Source organism: Blennius ocellaris, assembly GCF_963422515.1.
Source record: "Blennius ocellaris genome assembly, contig: SCAFFOLD_104, whole genome shotgun sequence".
Classification (NCBI taxonomy): Eukaryota; Metazoa; Chordata; class Actinopteri; order Blenniiformes; family Blenniidae; genus Blennius; species Blennius ocellaris.
The window spans coordinates 72,175-99,163 of record NW_027662014.1 but is presented as its reverse complement, the minus strand read 5'-3'; the positions used below and the strand labels follow the sequence as shown (position 1 = coordinate 99,163).

The following is a 26,989-nucleotide window of genomic DNA, read 5'->3' as shown; positions in this document are numbered from 1 at the left end:
CGATTACCAGTCATTTTTATGAAGTGTGAGAGAGAGAGAGCGAGAGAGAGACATAGAGAGAGATAGAGAGTGTGTGTGTGTGAGAGAGAGAGAGCGAGAGAGAGACATAGAGAGAGATAGAGAGTGTGTGTGTGTGTGTGAGAGAGAGAGAGCGTGAGTGTGTGTCAGTGAGAGAGTGTGTGTGTGTGTGTGTGTGTGAGAGAATGAGAGTGTGTGTGTGTGTGTGTGTGTGTGTGAGAGAGCAAGTGTGTGTGTGTGAGAGAGCGAGTGTGAGTGTGTGTCTGCGTGCGTGCGTGTGTGTGTGTGCGAATGTGTGCGCGTGCGAGTGAGTGAGTGAGTGTGTGTGTGAGAGAGAGAGCGAGTGTGTGAGTGAGTGAGTGAGTGAGTGAGTGTGCGTGTGTGTGTGTGTGTTTGTGAGTGTGCATGAGTGTGTGTGAGTGCATGTGTGCATGTGTGTGTGTGTGTGTGTGTGTGTGCACCTTGAGGTCCTCATGTTTGGGCATGATGGTGATCTTGTTGCCGTCCACACTGAGGATCTTCCCCTGCAGGTTGATCAACTCTCCCTCACACACCTCCACGTTGTCGCCGGCCTGCAGGTTGTGTTCGCGCTCCTTGCCTGCAAACACACACACACACACACTGAAACTCTGTTTTGTGTGTGTGTGTGTGTGTGTGTGTGTGTGTGTGTGTGTGTGTGTGTGTGTGTGTGTGTGTGTGTGTGTGTGTGTGTGTGTGTGTGTGTAGGTGAGACTGAAGTGTGTACCTGACTCCGTCACCACCTCCAGGTCGATTCCTTCAGGCTGGTCCTCGTACTTCTCCAGCTCCGACAGGGTGGGCTTCACTCCGTCTGTGATCTGACACACACACACACAGTGTTGTACGTGTCGTTGTACGTGTGTGTGTGTGTGTGTGTGTTCCTCACCACGGCCGACATGGCGAAGCTCTTGAACAGGAAGCCTTTGCGACTGTAACGGTTCCCCTCGAAGATCATGAAGTCTCCATCATGGCTGACCTCCCCTCCTAGAGACCTACACACACACACACACACACACACACACACACACACACACACACACACACACACACACACACACACACACACACACACACACACACACACACACACACACACACACACACACACACACACACACACACACACACACACACACACACACACACACTCGATGAATTTGGATTACAAATACAAAAGTACTATGTTCAGGACAAAACAATATTGAGTCTTTGGTATCGGGGGGTTTCAGCTTCACGATTTTCCTTTGATCTTTTTCTCCAATTAGACATGGAAAAGAAGAAATACACAAAGATGAAAGAGTAAATCTGTCTAAGCCGTCAATGTCGGAAACCTGTTGTTTCTGCAGGGCGCTGACGTCAACCGAGTGCACACACACACGCACACGCACACGCACACGCACACTGAAATGACTTCAAAGGCCCAAAAAGAAGGTTTGATCACTCTGTGAAACAGCGAAGCGTCATCTGCGTAGAGTCGAGGTCAAGGTCACGTCTGATTGGCCCTACTGTGTGTGTGTGTGTGTGTGTACCTGATCTTCTCAGCATCAAACAGCCTCTGAGCAGGTCTCTTGAACTTCTTCCTCTTGGCGAACCAGTCCTTCTGCAGGACGGACACACACACACAGTGAGCGCAGACAATGGGTGTGTGTGTGTGTGTGTGTGCGTGTGTGTGTTAGTGTACCAGGCTCATCTTGGCCTTGATGCGGTCCAGGTCTATCCGGGGGACCATCTTCAGGGAGATGGTGTTCTGGCTGGGCTCCACGTAGTCGACCTGCAGGAGGGAGGAACATGAGGAGCTCAGTGCACCTCCTCCACCTGTGTGTGTATGTGTGATTTGTCATAGTCAGTTAGATTTTGAGGCGTTTATGACCAACCGGAATTAAAAAACCTAAAAACCTGTAGATAAACGATCCCATACAAGGAGGAGAGAGGTTCGTCCATGGCAACAGACGCTGGAGATGCTCCCTGCTCAGCGCTTCACAGTGTAGATAGCTGACAGGCTAGTTAGCATTAGTGTGTGCCAACGGCTGTCGTGCCAGTGATGCTAACGTCGTGAAGCAATAACAGTCGCGGCGTTTGGTGAAGGTCTGTGTCTATTGAGTGTAGCTCTATGAAGTCTATGTGATGAAAGGAGGGGCTTTATGATGAAAGGAGGGGCTTTGTGATGAAAGGAGGGGCTTTGTGATGAAAGGAGGGGCTTTGTGATGAAAGGAGGGGCTTTTCGATGAAAGGAGGGGCTTTGTAATGGGACCATACTGAGACATGCTGTTTTTCATGAGGGCAGACAGACAGACAGACAGACAGACAGACAGACAGACAGACAGACAGACAGACAGACACAGACAGACCTGGGCGATGTCGTCCTTGTACAGGCCCCTCTTGAGGCGGACCCAGGACTTGGGCTTCAGGTTGGTGACCTCCTTCACCACCTTGAGGACGTCGGTCATCTCCTTGATGGGAACCATCTGCTGGTTCCAGAAGCCCATGCGCAGGTTCCCGATGCCCTCGATGGCCGCCTTCACGTGCGTCTGCTTGTACGACTCCACGTAGATGTAGCCCTTCACGTGGTCCGGCGCCACCACCGACTTGATCTGCAGAGGCTGTGGGGGGGGGAGGGGGGAGGGGGAGGGGGAGGGGTTAACGGGCGGCGAGGGGGAGCGCCGAGCGGCGGGAGGGGAGCCGCGCGAGTCTCACCGTGTCGGTGAACTGGTAGGCGATGAACTTCCTCATGAGGGCGATGGCGGTCGCTCGCTCCTCTCCGATCTGCAGACACACGACGAGCCAATCAGAGGGCAGGAACACACTTGGACTGCGCGTGTGTCTGTGCGTGTATGTGTGTGTGCGCGCGCACCTTACAATTGACTGTGTGTGTGTCTGTGTGTGTGCGTGCACACCTTACACTTGGCTGTGTGTGTGCACCTTACACTTTACTGTGCGTATGTGTGTGTGTGTACCTTACACTTGACTGTGTGTGTGTGTGCGTGCGTACCTTACACTTGACTGTGTGTGTGTGCGTGTACACCTTACACTTGATTGTGTGTGTGTGTGTGTACCTTGCACTTGACTGTGTGTGTGTGTGTATGTGTGTGCGTGCGCGTACCTTACACTTGACTGTGTGTGTGCACCTTACACTTGATTGTGTGTGTGTGTGTGTGTACCTTGCACTTGACTGTGTGTGTGTGTGTATGTGTGTGCGTGCGCGTACCTTACACTTGACTGTGTGTGTGTGCACCTTACACTTGATTGTGTGTGTGTGTGTGCGTGCGCGTACCTTACACTTGACTGTGTGTGTGGGTGTGCGTGTGTGTGTATGCGTGCATGCACGTACCTTACACTTGACTGTGTGTGCGTGTGTGTGCGTGTACACCTTACACTTGACTGTGTGTGTGTGCGTACCTTACACTTGACTGTGCGTGCATGTGTGTGCGTGTACACCTTACACTTGATTGTGTGTGCGTGCGCGTACCTTACACATGACTGTGTGTGTGTGTGTGCGTGCACCTTACACTTGACTGTGTGTGCATGTGTGCGTGTGTGTGCATGCATGCGTGCATGTGTACCTTACACTTGACTGTGTGTGTGTGCATGCGCGTAACTTACACTTGACTGTGTGTGTGTGTGTGTGTGTGTGTGCACGTACCTTACACTTGACCGTCCACAGGTTTGGATCCCTGTCAAGGACAAACACGAGACAGTCAGTGAGCGGCGGCGGCGTCCCGGGCGCCGTGCGGCGGCTCTGCGTTTACGTACTTGACCCCAGGAAGCAGCTGCTGTTGTGTGATGTCATCGGACAGCTCCTCGGACCCCCCGGAGAGACTGCGGGCAGAAGCAGAGAGACGCGTTACGGCGGCGGCGAGGACATAGCGGGGCGTTGTGGACGAGGACGGCGACGGGGGCGGGACACTCACTGCTCTCCTCCAGACGACTTGGCGTACTTCCTCATGTAGTACTCGCCCAGCGCCTCCTCCCGGGAGTCTCTGCAACACACAGTGGGCTCATGAGGAACCCATCCCGTTCCGGTTCCGGCCCGGGTTTTGCCGGCAGCCCCTCCTCCTCCTCCTCCTCCTCCTCCTCCTCCTCCTCGTCGCGACTACACGCTACAACGGTCAAACTCGGTATGGTTGATTGGTCTGAGCCGGGATCGTCCTATGACCTCCGACCTCGTCTGGGTTCTCAACGTGGAGGAAGAAGAGACTCGGTACCTCCAGAGGTTCTGCAGCCGCCGGGATCCGGAGTGGTCCTCGTCCAGAACCACGTGGTCGATGTTGGACACTGGGGGGGGGGGGGGGGCGAGACGGGCGGGGTCAAAGTGGTCCAGTGGCTCAGTGGGACGACTCAGTGGTCAGTCTGTAGGTCAGGAAGTCAGTCTGTAGGTCGGTCTGTAGGTCAGTCAGTCAGTCTGTAGGTCAGTCAGTCAGTCTGTAGGTCGGTCTGTAGGTCAGTCAGTCAGTCTGTAGGTCAGTCAGTCAGTCTGTAGGTCAGGAAGTCAGTCTGTAGGTCAGGAAGTCAGTCTGTAGGTCAGTTAGCCGGTCTGTAGGTCAGTCAGCCAGTCTGTAGGTCAGGAAGTCAGTCTGTAGGTCTGTCAGTAGGTCAGTCAGTCAGTCTGCAGGTCAGTCTGCAAGTCAGTCTGCAGGTCAGTCAGTCAGTCTGTAGGTCAGTCTGCAAGTCAGTCAGTAGGTCAGTCAGTCTACAGGTCAGTCAGTCTGCAGGTCAGTCAGTCAGTAGGTCAGTCAGTCTACAGGTCAGTCAGTAGGTCAGTCAGTCTGCAGGTCAGTCAGTCTACAGGTCAGTGTGCAGATCAGTCAGTAGGTCAGTCAGTCTGCAGGTCAGTCGGTCTACAGGTCAGTCAGTCTACAGGTCAGTCAGTAGGTCAGTCGGTCTGCATATCAGTCAGTCTGCAGGTCAGTCGGTCTGCAGGTCAGTCGGTCTGCAGGTCAGTCAGTCTGCATATCAGTCAGTCTACAGGTCAGTCAGTCTGCAGGTCAGTCAGTCTACAGGTCAGTCAGTCTGCAGATTAGTCAGTCTACAGGTCAGTGTGCAGATCAGTCAGTAGGTCAGTCAGTCTGCAGGTCAGTCGGTCTACAGGTCAGTCAGTCTACAGGTCAGTCAGTAGGTCAGTCGGTCTGCATATCAGTCAGTCTGCAGGTCAGTCGGTCTGCAGGTCAGTCAGTCTGCATATCAGTCAGTCTACAGGTCAGTCAGTCTGCATATCAGTCAGTCTACAGGTCAGTCAGTCTGCAGGTCAGTCGGTCTGCAGGTCAGTCGGTCTGCAGGTCAGTCAGTCTACAGGTCAGTCAGTCTACAGGTCAGTCAGTCTGCAGGTCAGTCAGTCTGCCGGTCAGTCAGTCAGTAGGTCAGTCAGTCTACAGGTCAGTCAGTAGGTCAGTCAGTCTGCAGGTCAGTCAGTCTACAGGTCAGTGTGCAGATCAGTCAGTAGGTCAGTCAGTCTGCAGGTCAGTCGGTCTACAGGTCAGTCAGTCTACAGGTCAGTCAGTAGGTCAGTCGGTCTGCATATCAGTCAGTCTACAGGTCAGTCAGTCTGCAGGTCAGTCAGTCTACAGGTCAGTCAGTCTGCAGGTCAGTCAGTCTACAGGTCAGTCAGTCTACAGGTCAGTCAGTCTGCAGATCAGTCAGTCTACAGGTCAGTGTGCAGATCAGTCAGTAGGTCAGTCAGTCTGCAGGTCAGTCGGTCTACAGGTCAGTCAGTCTACAGGTCAGTCAGTCTGCAGGTCAGTCGGTCTGCAGGTCAGTCAGTCTGCATATCAGTCAGTCTACAGGTCAGTCAGTCTACAGTTCAGTCGGTCTGCAGGTCAGTCAGTCTGCAGGTCAGTCGGTCTACAGGTCAGTCTGCAGGTCAGTCAGTCTGCAGGTCAGTCAGTCTGCAGGTCAGTCGGTCTACAGGTCAGTCAGTAGGTCAGTCAGTCTGCAGGTCAGGGAGGAAGAAACAGGTCTTACCTTCAGCTTCCTCTGCTCGGGTCCAGACAAGGAAAAGAGGAAGAGGAGCGACAGGAGAGAAGATCAGAGGATGAAGAGGAGGATGAGGATGATGATGATGATGATGATGATGATGATGATGATGATGATGATGATGATGATGATGATGATGATGATGATGATGAAGGCAGCAGACAAATGGACACAGGAGACAGGAAGCAGCCACACAAAGCATGATGGGAGAAAGAAGACAACAGAAGAACCAGGTGAGTAATGGAGGCACTGGGGGGGGTTCTGTCATGGGGGGGTTCTAGGTGTTCTGTTTCCTCTCACGAGAAGCTCCGCCCACTTCAGTCAGCCTGAGAGAAACATGTTCTGAACAGGGTGGAGGTCCACCCCCCCGGGCGAGGTCCAACCTGCTGCGGGCGGAGGTGGGTGGAGGTCAACCCCACCGGCAGCAGGGCGGAGGTCCACCCCGCCGGCAGCAGGGTGGAGGTGGGTGGAGGTCCACCCCGCCGGCAGCAGGGTGGAGGTCACATGACTGTCTGATCACACCTCCACTGCACCACCAGGTGTCGTCAATCAATATGTTGATATGAAGCAACGAGACCAAACGCAAGTTCTACAGTGGGGGGGGGGGGGGGGGGGGGTTCTACAGTGGAAAGTTTGGTTCTACAGTGGGGGGGAGGTTCTATAGTGGGCGGTTGGTTCTACAGTGGGGGGTTAGTTTTACAGTGGGGGGGTTTTTTCTTCAGTGGGGGGGAGGTTCTATAGTGGAAAGTTTAGTTCTACAATGGGGGGGTTAGTTCTACAGTGGGGGGTTTGGTTCTACAGTGGGGGGTTGGTTCTACAGTGGAAGGTTTGGTTCTACAGTGGGGGGGTGGAAGGGGGGGGGGGGGGGTTTGGTTCCACGTGGTGCTGAATTATTTGGATTTCACAGTAAAAGACTTGGTGTTTGAGGACTTTGCCCTCAGTGCTTCCTGACAGGAAGTGACAGTCACAGACACACGGCGGCGTGCTGGGGGGGGGTTAATAAAGGGGGGGTGGGATCAGATGGATGTCCACTTGTCTCGGGGGAAAACATGGATATCAATGAAAACATCGGCGCCATCTGGAGCGGAACGTTACCGTTGACTGGAGATGGCATGCACATTGGGGGGGGGGGGGGTTGGGGGGGCACCGGCGAGACAGAGAGAGTTGAGTCAGAAAACAGGACATGCTGCGTCTCCAACCACGCGGCGCCGCGCTACGTCCACCGCTAACGGCGGAGGCTCGGAGCACGAGGGTAGCGGACGGCGGAACAGGAAGTCGCGCGCTGAGTGGGGTGGGGGGGGGGGGCACCGACTGACCGACGGACGCTCAGGACGCCAAGACCCACTTTTACTTTGACAAGTCGCTGAAACAACAATCCACCAGAATGTTCTCTCAGCGTTAATGTCCAGAGCTCTTTGTTCTCTATGATGCGTTTTCACATGAAAGGTTGCCGTGGAAACGGGGCCTGAAGTCGACGGTCCAGCGAGACGTTGGGTTTTAGCGACGACGACGACGGACGATCGTGATTTAAGACGCAGCACAGACAGAACCTTGGACACATCAGGAACCGAACGCCGTGTGTGTGTGTGTGTGTGTGTGTGTGTGTGTGTGTGTGTGTGTGTGAGTGTGTGTGTGTGAGTGTGTGTGTGTGCGTGTCTCACCTTTCTCCAGAATATCCTCGGCTCCTTCCTCCCACTGGTCCTCCTCATCCTCGTACTCGTCGTCCACATCTGGACACACAGAGACGAAGACGTGTTAAAAGAGCCTTCGTCATCATCGTCATCTTCATCATCGTCGTCATCTTCGTCTTCATCACCGGCTTCGTCCAGGATGAAGCCTCCGTGTCGGGGCTTTTTCCGCGGACGGTCGTCGTCGTCCTCCTCCTCCTCTTCGTCGTACTCCTCCTCGTCCTCCAGGTCCTCCCCCTCCTCCTCCGCCACCTTGTCGCTGCCCACCGGGCTGTTGGGCTCCTCCTGGTGGACAAAACAAACGCACCCCGCCCCCACCCCACACGTCTCGGTTAAAATCCACACGGCGTCAGCAAATATCCAGGAAAAACAAACTAAAACGACGTCGGGGTTGTTTTTTTTGCGTCTTTGTTTACGAAAGGCTTCACGTTTCTGCGGAAATCCCGAAAAGGATGTCGTTTTCACGTTGGGCCACTAGGTGGGCCCAAGTAGATTATTGTCCCTCTACTGAGCATGTGCAGAACAACGATTCATGACTAACCAGCGACACGGAACACAACCAAAGAGTTTTTTGTTTTTTTTAGAAAGTTGTGTCCACTGGGAATTTTTGAAAAGTTTTACTTTTGGGAGCAGTTTTCAAAAGGGCTGCGTTGTAAGCGGCTCGGAGCGCCATTGTCACGTGTAAACAAACATGGCCGCCGCTACAGTGACATGCATCTTTATCTGTATTCTCCTTTCATCTTTCATATCGGTACTTTAATAGATTCATAGATTCCTCATCAGTCTCTCCCGTGTCGCTTCTTTACATTTTTTTTTTCACGTTTATAGTTTTGTTCCCTGCAGACGTCATTACAAAAACACGCGACAGCGCCCCCCAGCGGCCCGGCGGACTCACTGCACGGTCGTCATCCGTGTCCGCCGCTGCAGGGGAAACGCAAAACTGTATTTTTGTTTTGGTTTTAACAGATTCGGTGTCGAATAAAAGCGGGGATGGAGCCTTGAGGAACCCCACAAGTTTTTTTTTTTTTTTGTCGGAGCCTTTTAAACCGATTTAATGACGCGTCTTGAAATCCCCAAACCGGTTTTGAAACCGCGCAGCGGCTCGTGGCGGTCACCCCGTCTAAAGCCGCACTAAGCTCCCGAACACACAGTAACTTTACAGGCTTGTGTTTTGGCCAAAATGAGTCTTTCAGCCACTTATTTTAAATCCGAACCGGATTCGAGCGGTCTCGTGCATCATGAACCGGGGGGGGGGGGGTTAGCATCGCCTGCTAGCCCGGCGCTCACCTCATTCTCCTCCGCCTCCTCCGCCTCTCCGTCGCTGCTGCGCTCGCTCTGGTTGTCAGAGAAGTCGCTGTCGTCGCTGTCCGACATGTCGAACCTGTGGACGGACCGCAAGAGGGTCAGCGAAGGTCCGCCGCTCGGCTAATGCTAAGCTAACGCTAGGCTACACACACCAGCCGCTGGGTTAGCAGCGCAGGCTAACGCGGCTAACACTACCCCGATATATTCCAAACTGAGGCGATCGGGTGGGAACCGCTGGCCTCCGCGGCCGACTCTTACCCGGTTTAATCTCCCACGGGGGGTTTTAATCCAGAGAAAAAAGGGGATAAGTCGCGGAAAACCCGGTTATTTTGGTTCAGTGTGATGCTTCGCGGAGGCGCACAGCCGCGAGATTTCACAAAGTAGCGCCGGAAACTATCGCGAGATTTGGAGCGTGCAGACAAACAGCGAGGGCTCACTCTGTTTTATTTTTTGAAGACTGAAACTTTTATTGTTGGGCTGTACCGTATAGTGTTTAAATCACTCGAATCTGAAGAGATAAACTGTTTTAAACAGTTTTTCTGTGTTAAATTACATTCAGATGAAACGTAAATGACAAAATACGTCGGTTATGATGACATGAAAGACCAACTACAACTACAAAATTGCATTTATTTGATGATTTTAGATTTTACTTGAATTTTAGATTCACATTCCTTTTAAAACCTCAATAACAAAACAATACCAAGAGCAGTATTAAATAGCATTATCAGAAAAGGATCAACAAGTACCAAGTTTTTTTTCTCAATAAGGAAAAGAAATTAAATTAAAACATCCTTTTCACAATTCACCGCAGTATGTAGAGAAGTACATGAGGTTACAGTGCAACTACAAATGTGAATTAAGGTTTTCATGCAGCAGACAACAGAATGTACTTTACAGCACATATAAGATTACCTGATTACAAAGAAAACGCTAAGTAAGAACGAAAGTGGAAGGAAAGACAGGAATAAAAAAATTACCAAATAAATAAACTAAAAAGATAATGATAATACAAATAAATATAACAATATAAAAAACATGGCTATATGGTGGAGTACTGCTCTCTCTCTCTCTCTCTCTCTCTCTCTCTCTCTCTCTCTCTCTCTCTCTCTCTCTCTCTCTCTCTCTCTCTCTCTCTCTATATATATATATATATGAGGTCATAATAAATTCAATATCAGGTAAAACTAGAAAACTCCAGAGGGAGATATTTGTGTGCCTCTCCTTTGATCTCAGCGTCTCCATGGCAAGAAATGGCGGATCTCCTTTCATCTCCTCCATTAGGTGGCGCTCCCATCCGCCTCTTTGTACGGGACATTTCACGCCGTTTTATTTGATGTTTTTTGTGATTTAAAAGGGGGAGCAACCTGAACCTGAACGCTCTGCACGACTCTGAGACGAGTTACTTGTGAAAGAAAAAAAAATGATAATAATAATTTAAAAAAACAAAAAAAACTTAAATGGCCTCGGACAGTAATCTTTGCGTCTTTCACAGACAAAGTGATTTAAAGTGGGAAATGCGTTTCACTTCTGGTGTTCATTTCGATTTGCATCCACATGTCATCTGGACATATATATATAAACATAATTTTTATTTGGAACAGTCCCAGCTGGCAGCCTGCAAGACAGAACATTTAATGTTTTAATGGTGATAGGGAAGTTTTTCTTTCACAAAAACAAATACATATAGATCAAGCAAACTTTCAACGTTCTTTCACAAAGACCTTTGTCTGTACTTTAAATCTCTTCAACTGATGAAGACGAAAAATAGCATAAGGTTGTAGAATTTTGTATAAGAATGTAAACGCAGTAGTATATGTTTATTTTTAATTATTTCTTTTTATTTCTGTTTGTTTTTTTCATTCTTATCTTATAGTTAAGTTGGTGTATCTTCTCTGTTGTCATTGCTTAGAAGTTTTGTTAATTAAAAACAAAAAAGAAACAGTGTCCAGGGAGGAGTGACTACTCCTCCATGGACACTGTATCCTACAGTGTCAGGTCACGTGACGTGACGACTCGACTGGCGGAAGTGACGCATGGTATATGTTTTTTTTTTTATTATTCCTTTTTGTTTCTGTTTGTTTTGTTCATGTTTATCTCGTGGTTAAGTTGGTGTATCTTCTATGTTTGGATCGTATTATTAAAGCTATTGTCATTGCTTGGAAGTTTTATTAGATAAAAAAAAATAAAATAAGAAAAAGTCCCCTGAATCCCCGGCGGAGTGACACCTCTTCCCGGAACACCGCATCTTTCAGCGGCAGGTCACGTGACGTGACGACGCGGCTGGCGGAAGTGACGCGTGGTATATGTTTCTTTTTAATTATTTCTATTTGTTTCTGTTTGTTTTGTTCATGTTTATCTCGTGGTTAAGTTGGTGTATCTTCTATGTTTGGATCGTATTATTAAAGCTACTGTCACTGCTTGGAAGTTTTATTAATAATTTTAAAAAAAAGTTCCCTGAATCCCCGGAGGAGTGACACCTCCTCTTCCTCGGACACCGTATACTTCAGAGGCGGCTGTATGTCACGTGACGACTCTGCTGGCGGAAGTGACGCAGTGCGAAGGCAAACACGGACACCGAGCCTCCTTTTTCTCCGCGTCCTGGTGCGTCTTTCCCTTTCTTCCCCCCCCCCCCTCCTCCCCCCCACCTCCCGACATGAACAGCGTCGGGGAGGCGTGCACCGACCTGAAGCGGGAGTACGACCAGTGCTTCAACCGCTGGTTCGCCGAGAAGTTCCTGAAGGGCGACCGCGGCGGCGACCCGTGCACGGAGAGCTTCCGCCTGTACCAGCGCTGCGTGCAGAAGGCCATCCGGGACAAGGACATCCCGGTGGACGGCGTGGACTTCATGGGCCCCGACAAGGGCTCCGACCAGGGCCCCGGCCCCGGCCCCGGCGGCGGCCCGGAACCGCCGGGGAGCTGACGGCCTCACCGTCGCCGCGCACAGCATCCCTCCGCCGCCGCTCTCACCTGGCGCATGCGCAGAAGCGGCCCGACCCGCCGGACTGAGTGGATTTAAATCGCAAGCTTTTGCTCCTTTTTTTTTTTTTTTCTAAATGAGGAACGAAACGAAACTCTGAACACGTCGGCGGAGCGACAGACGATCCGGAGCGGCTGGGGGACGTTTAATTCAGATCGTTTCCGCGAGACTCGTGGATTAAAACGTTTCCGCTTCGCGTTGTTTGTTCGACAAATGTTGGAATTAAAACGTTGGGAAAGACTCGCTTGTTGTGTCGCGTCTTCTCTGTCCGGCGAAAACTCCAGATGTGCACTGTCTTAACAGCTGGACTGGAGGGTTTTCAACAACTTGTCACTGGCCGGAAGTTTAATAAGTCTTAAACCAAAACTTTTTCACATTAAAACTCTTGTAGTTTCTTTAATAACCCAGATTTCTCAATGGAACTTCCAGGGAAGGTGAATCTCTTCATGCTCTTAATCTGAAGGAACAATAATAATAATGTAGATTTGAACTTTGTTCTTGGTGTGAGGTATTAATATGGAGCTTGTTTACAGTATGAGTCACTTTTTATACATGTTTTAATAACATGGTCAATCTGTGTCGTGGATTTTTATTATAGGAGGGGAGGGAGGAGGAGGAGGAGGAGGAACAGCCTCCATGTCTGCTGAGTCATCAAGTATTTTATTGAATAAACAATAAAAACATGCTTTTGCCAATTTTAATGATCCAATAGAAAATCAGACAAATGACTTAAAAAACGCGGCGGTGAAGAGATTCTGGCAAAAGTTCCAATAAAAATAAATACAATTTCTTCCCACTCATTAAAAAAAACAACACTGATTCATAAATGCTGCATTTCACTTGTTTAACTTCACAATCAGAGACGTTTCAACAGAAACACGAGGCTGTGGGCCCTCCGTCTCCATGGCAACAAGTCCTGCCCCCCCTCCGTCTCCATGGCAACGAGTCCTGCTCTTCCCCCCCTCCATCTCCATGGCAACGAGTACTGCCCCCCCTCCGTCTTCATGGCAACGAGTCCTGCTCTTCCCCCCCTCCGTCTCCATGGCAACGAGTCCTGCTCCTCCCCTCCTCCATCTCCATGGCAACGAGTCCTTCTCTTCCCCCCCTCCATCTCATTGGCAACGAGTACTGCCCCCCCCTCCGTCTCCATGGCAACGAGTCCTGCTCTTCCCCCCCTCCATCTCCATGGCAACGAGTACTGCCCCCCCTCCGTCTCCATGGCAACGAGTCCTGCTCTTCCCCCCCTCCGTCTCCATGGCAACGAGTCCTGCTCCTCCCCTCCTCCATCTCCATGGCAAAGAGTCCTTCTCTTCCCCCCTCCGTCTCCACAGCAACGAGTCCTGCTCCTCCCCCTCCGTCTCCATGGCAACAAGTCCTGCTCCCCCCTGCCGTCTCCATGGCAACGAGTCCTGCGCCTCCTGCCCCCACAGTCTCCATGGCAACGAGTCCTGCTCCTCCCCCCTCCGTCTCCATGGCAACGAGTCCTCCTCCCCCCCTCCGTCTCCATGGCAACGAGTCCTGCTCCTCCCCCCTCGGTCTCCATGGCAACGAGTCCTGCTCCCCCCTCCGTCTCCATGGCCACGAGTCCTGCTCCACCCTTCCTCCGTCTCCATGGCAACGAGTCCTGCTCCTCCCCCCGTCTCCATGGCAACGAGTCCTGCTCCTCACTCCCCCCGTCTCCATGGCAACGAGTCCTGCTTCTCCCCCTTGCCATCTCCATGGCAATGAGTCCTGCTCCTCCGTCTCCATGGCAACGAGTCCTGCGCCTCCTCCCCCCCGCCGTCTCCATGGCAACGAGTCCTGCTCCTCCCCCTCTTCCGTCTCCACGGCAACGAGTCATGCTCCTCCCCCCTCCGTCTCCACGGCAACGAGTCCTGTTCCTCCCCCCTCCGTCTCCACGGCAACGAGTCCTACTCCTCCGTCTCCATGGCAACGAGTCATGCTCCTCCCCCCTTCGTCTCCATGGCAACAAGTCCTGCTCCTCCCCCCTCCGTCTCCACCTGGTGTGACGGGACCTGGTGTGACGGGATCTGGTGTGACGGGATCTGGTGTGACGGGACCTGGTGTGACGGGATCTGGTGTGACGGGACCTGGATTAACTCGGAACACGAGTCGATCAAAAGGTGAGATTTGATCTCCGGATGAAAGTCGAGCTGGAAAAACATCGTGAGAACAAACAGACGACTCAGAGCCACAGGCTCCTCCCACTTCCTGTTACCACTGGACATGATTTTCAATCCCACGCTAACATCTGCTTCTGCTCTTTAGAGCAACATCAGGCTTTTATTTAATTCAATCCCCTTGAAGCCTTCCAGGTCTTTCATGTTTTGTTACCATGGAAACTGACGTCCGCCTGTAGTCCTCCAGAGTCGCTTCCACCAGGTTGGATTGGTAGTATGGTGACTGTCAAAATAAAAGTACCAAGTTGCATTGCTATTATGGTGACTGTCAAAATACAAGAAGCAAATTGGATTGTTATTACGGTGACTGTCAAAATAAAAGAAGCAAATTGGATTGGTATTACGGTGACTGTCAAAATAAAAGAAGCAAATTGGATTGTTATTACCGTGACTGTCAAAATAAAAGCACCAAGTCCCAGGAGATAATGGACTGGGAGTCATGACACCACAGAGGAAACGTTCATGCTCTACTGAGCATGTGCAGAACAATGAGTTACTACCTTATGTGGTGACCAGAACCAAGACCAGGACCAGGACCAGGACCAGGACCATAATTAAGACCAGGACCAGTGTCTCTCATTTCCAAGAAAATGAAGCCTTTTCTAAAAGTTGTGTTTCAGTGACTCGCCGAGTACCGTTGCCATGGAAACAACCCCTTCCTCCCGAAAACACTAGAAAAGTTTCGTGCACCGCCTTGCAATGGTTGCCGTGGAAACGGAGCCTCAGCGTTCAGACAGAGTTTGTCAACGTTGCCCTGGAAGCCTGTGAAGTTGCCGTGGAGACGCGAGGACGTTTACTCCACAGCTGGAACATCTGGCAGGAGCTGGGCTGAGCCTCTCCAGAGGGACAGATACGCCGCGAGCTGATTGGCTGCTGGAGGGGGGATCGTGGCCAGCTCGTCAAACCGGTCTGGTTGCTCATACGCAGTCGCAGCATTTCACAAAATATGCTTTTTTTTTTTTAACCCCGTTTCCATGGTGATCGTTGCCTTGGAAACTAGTCAAACCCAGAGTTTGAGAGGGGCGGGGCTTGCAGGGCATGGCCAATCAGAACCCCCCGCGGAGCGGCTGACTGTCATTCTCCAGCAACGTGAAGGGTTCAAGCATCGTCGCGGGACAAAAGCAACCCCCGTTGCCGCAACCGATGCTGGGAAGCGACGCCGCAGCAGCAACTCGCGACTCCGTCAACGTGCAACTTGTTGAGATTGGACGACGGGGTGAACCTCAGAACCGGTCCACTGAGACCCCACGCGGTGTTGGAGCTCCTGGTCGAGGGTCCGGTTGGGGGCCGGCGCCAGGACTCGCCGACCTCGACCATCGGCAGAACTGAGAGTTCATCTTCTCCAACACCTCCAGCAGAACCTTCAGGAAGGTGTCCGGGTTCCTCTCCTGCAGCAGCTCGCAGTGAAGACAGTTGGCGGGCTGGAGACAGGGGACACGGAACATCAGTTCTCTAACGAGTCAGGCGTCTCCCATGGCAACCAGGAGAAAAGTTCAGCCGGACAGCAGGCCACGCCCCCCCCCCTCTCACGACAGCTGCACAGCTTATTTCTTGTTTCAAATGTTTTCAGAAATACGTTTCACGGAACAGTTTCAGTAATGAAAGAGAAGGTTTGTGTCGGAGCCGCCACGTTGGTCTGGTTGTAATGCGACAGTCCTGAGCGATGCGTTCAGGTGCGTCATGTAACTCCGCCCTTGGAAATGCTATAACGAGCCGCGTGTTGGGTTGAACTACCGAAGTGATGAGTTGCGAAAAGATAGAGACATCCTGGTATGTTTTTCAGGGCTCGTCTTCAGACCCCTGGTACCTCAGACGGTGTTCAGACCCCTGGTACATCAGACGGTGTTCAGACCCCTGGTACATCAGACGGTGTTCAGACCCCTGGTACACCAACGATGTTAAGACCCCTGGTACAGCAGACGGTGTTAAGACCCCTGGTACACCAGACGATGTTAAGACCCCTGGTACACCAGACTGTCTTCAGACCCCTGGTACACTAGTCCGTGTTAAGACCCCTGCTACACCAACGATGTTAAGACCCCTGGTACAGCAGACGGTGTTAAGACCCCTGGTACACCAGACGATGTTAAGACCCCTGGTACACCAGACTGTCTTCAGACCCCTGGTACACTAGTCCGTGTTAAGACCCCTGCTACACCAACGATGTTAAGACCCCTGGTACACCAGACGATGTAAAGACCCCTGGTATACCAGACGACGTTAAGACCCCTGGTACACCAGACGGTGTTCAGACCCCTGGTACATCAGACGGTGTTCAGACCCCTGGTACACCAACGATGTTAAGACCCCTGGTACAGCAGATGGTGTTAAGACCCCTGGTACACCAGACTGTCTTCAGACCCCTGGTACACTAGTCCGTGTTAAGACCCCTGCTACACCAACGATGTTAAGACCCCTGGTACAGCAGACGATGTTAAGACCCCTGGTACACCAGACTGTCTTCAGACCCCTGGTACACTAGTCCGTGTTAAGACCCCTGCTACACCAACGATGTTAAGACCCCTGGTACACCAGACGATGTTAAGACCCCTGGTACACCAGACTGTCTTCAGACCCCTGGTACACTAGTCCGTGTTAAGACCCCTGCTACACCAACGATGTTAAGACCCCTGGTACACCAGACGATGTAAAGACCCCTGGTATACCAGACGACGTTAAGACCCCTGGTATACCAGATGATGTTAAGACCCCTGGTACACCAGACGGTGTTCAGACCCCTGGTACACCAGACTCTGTCTTGCATTTCCTCACCTGGGTGAACAAGCTGGAGGTCTTGTAGAGGGCGCCACTCTGGAACAAATGGACGTTGGTGATCTCCCACTCCTCGATCAGGACCTTCAGTTCGTCAGCGAAACATCTGAGGGTGGCGACGGGGCAGTTCTGCTGGGGGCGGGGACTCGCTATTAGTCAGTCGCCAGGAAGAATGTGCTCGTGATAACAGGAAGTTGCTATTCAAAGGTTAATGCATGCAGCGATTGGCTGAATGGCATTACACTGCATTTCAGTTCAAATAATACATAAATACATGTTTTATTGGTGTAGTTATTAATTAACCAGGCAACACATAAAAACATCTAAATAAACTACTTTAAAAAAATCAGCACGGTACAGTAGGGTATGGTAGGGTATGCTACAGTATGGTACAGTAGGGTATGGTAGGATACGGTACAGTAGGGTATGGTAGGCTAGTAGGGTATGGTAGGCTACGGTACAGTAGGGTATGGTACAGTACGGTATGGACCCTACCTTACCATACTGTACCGTACAAAGGGTACAATTTGGGACGGGAGGGTATAGATTTCTGTGCATTTTCACGAAAAATAGTTGTGGGTAGCACCAAAAGTACTGCAACCCATCTGCTACCATCGGTACGGTTCCGTAAGGCGGAACGACAACGCAGCCGTCTGCTGATTGGTCAGTGACGATCGTCACTCTGGACAAGTGGAAATATTTAAACATCTCCTCGCCGTGTAAACCCTTCCGTTGGTACGGTTTAGAGCCGAGTGTGTGGTTTCGTTACAAAAACAAACTAGAGCTACACTCGGTAGAGCGCAGACCTTCCCCAACACTGTTTGCGGACCCAAATTAGCATCGCTAGCCTGATAGCCGTTAGCTCACATGGATGCTAACTAGCCTGTCAGGTCGCTCCATCAGTGGAATACAGTGTTGAGGTCGTACAGAATGAACACGTGAGCGGTACTCACCGTGTAGTTGTCGGTGGAGGGCGTGTACAGCGCGCCGTCCGACCGCTGTGGAGAAAGACAACGTCAACAATCCAGCTCCTGAGACACACGGACGGAATCGTTCACGCTCGTTCTAGATGACCGATGGTTTGACCTTCACCTTGGTGAGTGGGTTAGGGTTAGCGTCGTGTAGTAATGTGTGTGTGTCTGCGTGTACTCCGGTCAGCGCGGCGTATGCACCCACTTCAGGATCCTCCCATGATGCACCACTCGGCAGCATCCACCGGCCGGACTGACGACTTGTTCTTTCCTACGATGACGACTGAAATCGTCGCCGTGGAAACGAGACGCTGATTACTGTCAAGACTTCGGGGACTGGTTGACCGCGATGGACGTCACGGACATAAACGTCCAATCTCTCGACATCTAACGTAGCTCAAGGTGAGTACTTGTATGTGTACTTGGTATCAGTAAGTAGCTGGAGGTTAGGGTTAGGGTTCGGGTTAACCCTAGCCCTAACCCTAACCTGGGTATCTGTACTTGGGATAAAAAAAAAGATTACAATTTTGTAATTTGTCTAAAATGATTAAAATTCAAGGAATCGTGTTTTGTTTTGTGTGTTTTTTTCCACAACATTTTAACCCCAGTGAGTTTTAAAGTAGAATAAAAACAACGGCAGTAAAAAAAAATAAAAAAAACTCTTGGTGGAACTGAGACACGATAAAAACTTTTTATGAGACGGACGAGAAAAAGAAACTCTTCTTTTTTACTGCTTGACACTCTGCAGACCTTACACACACACACACACACACACACACACACACACACACACACACACACACACACACACACACACACACACACACACACACACACACACACACACACACCAGCTGCTGTGTTCCTTTCTTTCTCACACAAACGGTTTCACAGCTGTGAGCTTTTCGGTAATTTAGCGACTGAAGGTCCAGGAGGTCCTGACCGTCAAAACCCGTCACACAAACGGCACGAAACCTCCAGGGATGATTTGTCATCATATGACAACCAATAAATTAGGTTTCCGGACATTAACAGCAAAACGTTTCCCAATAAATCCCCCCCCCAAAAAACTGCGAAAACATTTCCCACACTTTGCCTCGTTGAGGAGATCAAAGGAGATCAGCGTATTTCAGTGTGTATTTTAGATTTCACACAGTAACGTAACCTGACCTAACGGCTAACATGCTGTGCTAACCCCCACCGAAAACAAACGTGGCGTTGGTGAAGTAAGAACTGCACTCTACCGAGTGTAGCTCTAGTTCTTTGTCCAGCTACTGAGCATGTGCATAGCGTTTCCTCCGTATATATATATATATATATATATATATATATATACATACATACAAACTGTACATACATACATACTGGATGCCCAACTTTTGTTTGCAAAGTTGAGAACAGCACCCACTTGTGGCCCAACACAAAAACTACATAGTTTCTGCCGTTTCCATGGAAACGCATTGGTTGTCAGAACGTGTAAACGTGACATTTTTCTGAGACAAAAAAAATTACGTTCCCACCCCCCTTGAAAGATGTGAAGTTGTGTCTGGACGGTGTGACGGCGCCCCCCGGAGGCCGGGCGTCTCGCGGCTCACCTGGACCGGAGCGTATCTCCGGATCTGCTGGATCCGCCGGGGCAGATCCCTCAGGCAGCGTCTGTCGGCCGAGCTCGCCCGCCGGAGGGCGACACACAGGAAGACGCAGCCCAGAGCCACCCGCAGGGCCATCAGCCCGCCCTCATCATCCTCATCTTCACCGTCGGGTGGCGCCAGCGGTCCACCGCCGCTGGCTTCCTGCTCCCAAGAAGAAGAAGAAGAAGAAGAAGAGGAAGAAGAAGAAGGGAGCAGGTCTCCGTCAGCCCATCCTCAACACTTGAAAACCCCACGAGGAGAGAGACTTTCTCTTCAGCCTGCAGCTTCTGTCCCTCCCCTCCGTCCTGCACTCCTCTTTTCACTCTCTCCCTCTGTTCCCTCCCTGCTCCTCCTCTTCCTCCTCTCCCTCTGGCAGCTGCATGTTTCTTCTCGACTTGCTGAAGAACTTGGACCTTTTCCCATCAGATTCTTCCCACATTCACTGACTGTTTCCAAACAATGTTTGTTTTGGAGGAAAACCAACTGATGGAACCACACATCCCGATGCCAGCGTTGTGTTGCGGCGCTGCGTGAAGTTCTCGTAAACACAAACCCACAGAGACGTCTGTGACATCATGCATCTGCAATGTTGCCCGCAAGATACACGAGAGAGGACGAGCAATTCTACTGAGCAAAACTGAGTCAGACTGTTAATTATGTCAACTGTCACTGACAATCACTGACAACTTCATCACCGGCAACTTCATCACTGGCAACTTAATCACTGACAACTTCATCACTGGCAACTTGGTCACTGGCAACTTAATCAATGACAACTTAATCACTGACAACTTAATCACTGACAATCACTGACAACTTCATCACCGGCAACTTCATCACTGGCAACTTCATCACTGGCAACTTAATCACTGACAACTTCATCACTGGCAACTTCATCACTGGCAACTTCATCACTGGCAACTTCATCACTGGCAACTTAATCAATGACAACTTAATCACTGACAATCACTGACAACTTCATCACTGGCAACTTCATCACTGGCAACTTTATCACCAGCAACTTAGTCACCAGCAACTTCATCACTGACAACTTCATCACTGGCAACTTTATCACCAGCAACTTTATCACCAGCAAGTTTATCACCAGCAACTTAGTCACCGGCAACTTCATCACTGGCAACTTGGTCACTGGCAACTTTATCACCAGCAACTTAGTCACCGGCAACTTCATCACTGACAATCACCAGACAGAAGTGCTCAGCAACTGCTCCAGGCTACATGTTAACATGCTAAAGAGTTTCAGGACTCACACACCAGCAATGCTACAAGCAACATGCTAAAATGTTTCCGGGGTCACGCAGCAGTGATGCTCCACGCTACATGCTAAAGCGTTTTGGCACTTGCACACCGGCGATGCTAAATGCTAAAGCATTTCTGGCACACACACCAGTGACACGACATGCTACATGCTATAAGGCTTCAAGACTGACACACCAGCAATGCTACATGCTAAACTGTTTGAGGGCTCACACGCTAGTGGTGCTACATGCTAAAATGTTTGAGGGCTCACACACTAGTGGTGCTACATGCTACATGCAAAAAGGTTTCAGGGCTCAGACACCAGCAATGCTACATGCTACATGATAAAGAGCTTTAGTGGCTCACACACAAGCAATGCTACATGCTAAAAAGTTTCGGGGCTCAGACACCAGCAATGCTATATGTGACATGCTATAGAGTTTTAGGGCTCATACACTAGTGGTGCTACATGCTACATGCTAAAAAGTCTTAGGGCTCACACACTAGTGGTGCTACATGCTACATGCTAAAAAGTCTTAGGGCTCAGACACCAGCAATGCTACATTCTACATGCTAAAGAGCTTTAGTGGCTCACACACAAGAAATGCTACATGCTATATGCTAAAAGGTGTGTGTGTGTGTGTGTAGGTGCAGCGTGTGAAGCTCTTACCTGCACGGCGACGGCTTCAGGGTCAAAGTCTGCAGAGAGCAGGTGAAACTCATGTCTGGCGGGACGCCGGCGGGTTAAAGATTCACCGTGACGGAGCGGCGAGACGCTGCCTGTTGGCTAAAGCTCGCACCTGCTACTGATGCCCCCTCCCCCACTGCGCCCCCCCCTCCCCCACTGCGCCACCCACTGAGGTCCAAACCTGGAGTCAGCTCGACTCAAGCATGTTGGGAACTGCCTTTTCACAAAGTTGCACGGAATGGACACGGATTCACAGGATTCCACCCCGTTTCCATGGCGACGGAGACGAAGCATTTTCAATAAAAGGCACTTTACCACCGTTTCCACGTAAACTGAGCGTTGTTTTTTTTTAAATAGTGGCGTTTCTCCTGCTTTTTCAGACAGAAGATTTTCTCTCTCTCTTAATTTTCTTTTCTTTAAAAAAAAAAAAAAAATCGCTCTTGTGCTGTTTGGCAGCTTGGGCAGACGATACGATGTGATTGAGGTCCTTCCAGTTGTCAGAACAGTTTTCAACCCTCGCAGAACATTTTCAAAAAGTTACATCGAACCCACATTTCCATGCAAAGTGAACATTTTAAAATAGATTCCTCGTTTCCACGGAGACGGAGACTGAGGATTTTCTACAAGTTGCATTTTCCCCATTTCCACAGAGAACGAGAGAGTCGTTGTCGTTGCTTGCAAATAAACTCAGAAGTTCTCGTTTCGCACCATGACACACTTTAATTTTCCAAACATCTCTCTGGGTTACCACATTCAGGTTAACTTAAAAAAAAAAAAAAATAATCCTTTAAAACACAAATACACAACAAACAAACAAAGATGTTTGCTCTCCAGTTTGTCTGCAGCATCCTGCAGGAACACAGATTGTTTATTCCCTCTGGAAAAATAACAAAACAACTCAACAAGAAAGGATGTAAACAAAATAAAAGCTTCAGGGTTAAATTCAGATCATATTGAGAGAATATTAAAACAAAATCAACTAAATTACAAAAAAATATAATCTTTTTTTAATAATCTCAGGCCGATTCACAGGAAATAAACTTTGATATTGAATGTGTGGAGATTTAATAAAAAAGTGGTACATTTACATTATATAGTCAGAAAAACCAATATTGAGTCTTTGGTATTGGGGGGTTTCAGCTTCACGACATTCCTTTGATCTTTTTCTCTAATTAGACATGGAAATGAAGAAATACACAAAGATGAAAGAGCAAATCTGTTTAATCCGTCAATGTCGGAAACCTTTTGTTTCTGCAGGGCGCTGACGTCAACCGAGTGCGCACACACACACACACACACACACACACACACACACACACACACACACACACACACACACACACACACACACACACACACACACACACACACACACACAAAATATAAGCTTTGGTCTGAAGTTAGATGCCACCTCAACAGACACGTCATATTTATTATGAAAAATCTCACACACACACACACACACACACACACACACACACACACACACACACACACACACACACACACACACACACACACACACACACACACACACACACACACACACACACACACACACACACAATATTAAAATCCAATACCATTGCCTACCTCTCGGGGCACTGTTTTGTGAGGTCGCATGTGACTGTGCTGGTCATATTTGAACACTATGTTCGTTTCCACGGCAACAGCAGAATCACTGAAAACGACATATAGTTAAAAGGTCAAAATTTTGGAGTATTTCCATAAAGTTGCGTTTCCAGTGACTCCAAGCACCGTTGTCGTGGAAACGGACAACCGAAACATCACAAACATCACGTTCTTTGGTTTTCACTCAAAATCATCGCGGGCCGACGACTTGCGCCGTCAAAGTGATCATTTCAGCACTTCATGGCACGAAGTTCAGATGCCCGCAATGCCCGGCGTCGCTCTTGGACACAAAGAACCGAAAACGCCACAAATCGTATTTGGACCCCACAAAACAACTGGTTCCCGCGATGTGAGACACGTCTCGTGGGTGGGTCCCGATATGGCATGAAAACAGGTAGGGACACACACGAGCTCAGGACAATGTGCAAAAAAAAAAAACCATCAACAAGACAGGATATGAAGTGCCACAGAGAACCAACATCATAAATAACTGACTGAATGAAAGCGGTTGGAGAGGTTGCCATGGAGACGCCGTGTCTTTGACAGAACCGCCAAAGTGAGAACCGAGAAAACAAACTCTTGTTGCATGTTGGAACGTCGGGCTGAAAGGAACACCGGCATTTAGAGAGAAATATTTTTTTCGTGTTCAGGTTAAGACTTGCATAATTTCCAGATTATTTCTTTCCCGATAAAAGAAAAAGTCTGAGGGGGTGGGGGGGTGGGACTCGCCCTCCTTGAAACGAGCGTCCGGTCTGGCCCGGGTTACCATGGTGGAACCTCTGGAGGTTGGTGGTTCAAAGCCAGACGCTCGGACTCTTTGCTTGACCTCCCTTGTCAATGAGCGACTCTCCTCTTCCCTTCATAGCCTGTTACAGTTCTGAGGAAGAGGAGGGGAAACGTGAGAAAGTCCGTTGATGCTCACTCTCCTCGCCGCCCCCCCGCCGCCGCCGCCTCCCCCTCCCCCGCCCTGCAGGGTTTGGGTGAGGCTCACCTGTGCCGTGCTGAAGGCGGTGATTCGTCCGCTCCCGGCGATCTGCAGGTTCACCGTGGTGGCGTAGCTCGCCCTCTGGGGCCCCGCCTTGTTGGTGGCCGGGGGGGGGAAGGGTGGGGGTGTCGGGGTGGGGGGAGGCGGCGGGGAGGAGAGAACCAGGCGGGGGGACGACGAGGAAGGCGTGGGCTCACGGGCGGGTCGGGCGACGTAGGCGCAGATCAGCTGGCTACGGCAGCTGCCCTCCTCCAGCTCCGGGTCGCCCCACTCTGCCGGGGAGACGGGGGAGGTGTGAGAGGCGGGGGAGGTGTGGGAAGCGTGGGAGGTGTGGGAGGCGGGCGCAGGAGAGGCGGTGATGACGGCGATGGCGTCGGGGCTCTCGGCTCGGCTGTACTTGCTGGACAGCTCCCTGACGTCGGGCCAGGGGACGTTGGTGAAGTGCTGCCCGCCGGGAGCGCTGCGCCCCGGGGTCGGCCTGCCGGGCGAGAGCGGGGACCGAATCCCGGCCCGAGGGCTGAGGCAGGAGGGGGAGGTGCTGTACGAGGAGCGGCCGCTCCAGGGGCTCGCCGGACGGAACTCCTGCTGCTCGAAGGACCCGCGGCCGCCGCCGTTCACGCCAAGGGACCTCCGGCCGCCGTCGGCCCAGTGGTGCCGCTGGACGGCGCCGCCGGGGGCCGGACTCGAAGGCTTGTCGGCCACGACGGAGGAGCAAGACCTGCGGAGGCTCTGGGAGGCGGGGGAGGACGGTCTCGAAGGGGAGGGGGCTCTGGAGCTACTCCTGGGAACAAATGAAGAAGAAGAGGAGGTGGGGAGGGCGGACGGGTGGAGGCCTGACGTGGTGGGAAGTGAGGGGGCACATCGGGGGTTTCTCGGCTGAGGTGCGGCGACGCCGCTTGTCCAGGCGTCCGGGGACACGCCGATCGGCGGCGGCGAGAGGACCTGTGGGCTCGGGGATGACGGAGCATACCCGGAAGGATGCCTGGGCATCTCCAGGGTGAGACCCAGAGGGTTGTGGGCGCTTGTGGCTCCGACCCGGGAGCCCCGGGGGTGAGGAGGCTTGTTGGCCATGGGCGACGAGTAGTCGTGCTGCGGCGGCGGCGGCGGCGAACAGAGGCGGGCGAAGGGGGGCGGGGGCGGCGCCGGCGACGGGGACTGAACCCGCGAGTTCGGTTCGGAGGCGGAGAACGGTCGCGCCACTCGGTTGTGCGATCCGGACCGGAGCGGGTCGTGTGTCTGCTGCTTCACGTCCCCGTTGGCCAGCGGCGCCTGGCGAGGACTTCCCGGCCGCCACCCGCCGTTCGTCACCGAGTTGTTGTTGTTGGAGTTCTGTGGGGAATCCGTTTTGGGGTGAAGGAAGGACGGACGAGGGGACGGAGAGGCGCGAGGCGGCGGAGGACCGGACCGGCTGACGGAGGGGGAGGGGGGGAGCGGGGAAGGCGGAGAGGGGGAGCGGTGGAAGAGGGACGGGGACGGCCTGACGGTGGAGGACGGATGCCGCGGGGGCTGCTGCCCGTCCTTCGCGGAACCGTACGCCGGCGTGCCGCTGCCTTGCTGATAGGTAGCGCGCTTCGGGGAGAGGGAGGACCGCAGCAGGTGAGTGGACGGCAAGGACGGCGCGGGGACGTTGGTGGGCGGAGCTTGTGGTTTGTTCTTGGACATGCTGTGACTGATGGACTGGCTGATGCAGGAGGCCGCTAAGGACCTGGTGAAAGCAGAGGACGGGGACGGGGGAGAGCGGAAGGAGGAGGAGGAGGAGGAGGGCGTAGGAGAGGGTGGAGGACACGCCCTGAATGATGAAGACCTTCCATGCGGCACGGGAGAGGAGGAAGGCGGGGCTCTGGTGACGGACATCCTGCCTGGAGGGGGAGGGGAGCAGGGGGGCGGAGCGGTAATGACCCTGAAGGGCGAGGAGCAGGGAGGCATCCCAAAGGGCGGGGCGGGGGAGGGGGGCGGTGAGGGCGAGGGAGTGGGCGGAGCCCTGAGGGGAGAAGAGGACTGGCGTCTGATGCCGGGTCTGAACGCTGGGAGGGGAGGAGCCGTGGCGGAGGGCGGAGCGACCAGGACGGAGGCGCCGGAGGTGTTCAGGTTCAGCTCCTCCCTGAGAACAAGGAGGAGGAGGAAGAGGAAGAAGAGGAGGAGGAGGAGGAAGAGGAAGAAGAAGAGAATGATTAATTTTGACTACTTCAATTTAATACTTTTATTTATTTATTTACGGCGAATCGCAGCTACGACTGCGACTGCAACACTGTGTCGGAGCAATTTTATATATAGTTGCCATATTCGTGCTTAATTAGATTCATACTCAAGTTCTATCTTATTTCTGTGTATTCTCTCATGCGCGGGATGTCCTTTGATTGTATTCATAGTTGATAAACTGTTAAAGCTCACAGAATGTTTTGCTACTATGATGTGTATCCTGTAAACCCTCCCCTTTGTTTAATGAAATAAAAACGCAGGAGAAATGGTCTGAAGCTCAGAGTGGGTAGGAGGTGTAATCTGAACACGCTCCTAGGCCATTCTCCTCGCGAGTAACCAAAGCTCATTCGTGTTGTCTTCTTCTTTCTTGCAGATTTAATAAATGTCTGTAGCCTAAACCTGACATTTAACTTGGTCCTTCGAGCCGGATGCCAACAACGCCTGGTGGTTCCGGCACACGCAGTCGTCGCCAGCAAGCCCACGGCCGTGGCGGGCCTCACTAGGTGAGACCCAGCACCTTTTCCAGGAACTGACACTGCTTCGTGTGCTGGGACCCGCAGGTTGAAGGCATCCAACGGCGAGAGGAAAAGACTCCGACGGGTGAGCATTGTTTTGGGTTAAAAAGGAAACTGTGCGACTGAGGGTTGCAGGATAGTAAAACCCTGTGAATTCTAGACTCTAACAGGTAAAACTAA

At 51.6% G+C, this 26,989-nt stretch overlaps 4 protein-coding genes across 4 annotated transcripts in view; 1 reads left to right on the top strand and 3 right to left on the bottom strand.

Moving 5' to 3' along the window:
- supt5h (SPT5 homolog, DSIF elongation factor subunit) overlaps window positions 1-9,329 on the bottom strand; it is a 22,639-nt gene extending 13,310 nt beyond the window's left edge. The window contains 15 exon segments of the mRNA XM_080521888.1: window positions 480-616; window positions 764-854; window positions 923-1,028; window positions 1,566-1,636; window positions 1,718-1,807; window positions 2,385-2,636; window positions 2,731-2,799; window positions 3,677-3,707; window positions 3,787-3,852; window positions 3,945-4,013; window positions 4,239-4,308; window positions 5,992-6,003; window positions 7,665-7,733; window positions 7,820-7,976; window positions 8,979-9,329. Coding sequence (XP_080378014.1) covers window positions 480-616; window positions 764-854; window positions 923-1,028; window positions 1,566-1,636; window positions 1,718-1,807; window positions 2,385-2,636; window positions 2,731-2,799; window positions 3,677-3,707; window positions 3,787-3,852; window positions 3,945-4,013; window positions 4,239-4,308; window positions 5,992-6,003; window positions 7,665-7,733; window positions 7,820-7,976; window positions 8,979-9,065 — 1,377 coding nt within the window. The 5' untranslated portion in view covers window positions 9,066-9,329.
- A 2,304-nt stretch (window positions 9,330-11,633) lies between these two features.
- triap1 (TP53 regulated inhibitor of apoptosis 1) lies at window positions 11,634-12,217 on the top strand. Its single transcript, XM_080521890.1, has one exon. It carries the CDS (start codon window positions 11,653-11,655, stop codon window positions 11,917-11,919), a length of 267 nt encoding a protein of 88 aa, XP_080378016.1. The 5' UTR covers window positions 11,634-11,652; the 3' UTR covers window positions 11,920-12,217.
- Window positions 12,218-13,528: 1,311 nt separating this feature from the next.
- il15l (interleukin 15, like) lies at window positions 13,529-21,498 on the bottom strand. The gene is made up of 5 exons (XM_080521884.1): window positions 21,461-21,498; window positions 19,495-19,692; window positions 17,882-17,926; window positions 16,929-17,060; window positions 13,529-15,577 (listed from the first exon to the last, which is right to left on the bottom strand). The coding sequence occupies exons 2-5, from the start codon at window positions 19,624-19,626 to the stop codon at window positions 15,380-15,382; spliced, it is 507 nt and encodes a 168-aa protein (XP_080378010.1). The 5' UTR covers window positions 19,627-19,692; window positions 21,461-21,498; the 3' UTR covers window positions 13,529-15,379.
- Window positions 21,499-22,172: 674 nt separating this feature from the next.
- Window positions 22,173-26,989, bottom strand: part of plekhg2 (pleckstrin homology domain containing, family G (with RhoGef domain) member 2) — a 72,030-nt gene continuing 67,213 nt past the window's right edge. The window contains exons 23-24 of the mRNA XM_080521889.1: window positions 24,102-26,196; window positions 22,173-23,987 (exon numbers count right to left, since the gene is read on the bottom strand). Of these exons, the coding sequence (XP_080378015.1) occupies window positions 23,970-23,987; window positions 24,102-26,196 (2,113 nt within the window). The 3' untranslated portion in view covers window positions 22,173-23,969. The remainder of the gene's footprint in view (window positions 23,988-24,101; window positions 26,197-26,989) is intronic.

Bases quoted from the DNA above. Each gene is read 5' to 3' on its own strand.
- triap1 (XM_080521890.1), top strand. From the start codon at position 11,653: ATGAACAGCGTCGGGGAGGCGTGCACCGACCTGAAGCGGGAGTACGAC.
- il15l (XM_080521884.1), bottom strand. From the start codon at position 19,626: ATGGCCCTGCGGGTGGCTCTGGGCTGCGTCTTCCTGTGTGTCGCCCTC. The intron at 17,927-19,494 runs GTGAGCCGCGAG...CTTTCTCCACAG, and splicing joins GGAGATACGCTCCGGTCCAG to CGGTCGGACGGCGCGCTGTA. The intron at 17,061-17,881 runs GTGAGTACCGCT...CCCCGCCCCCAG, and splicing joins CCTCCACCGACAACTACACG to CAGAACTGCCCCGTCGCCAC.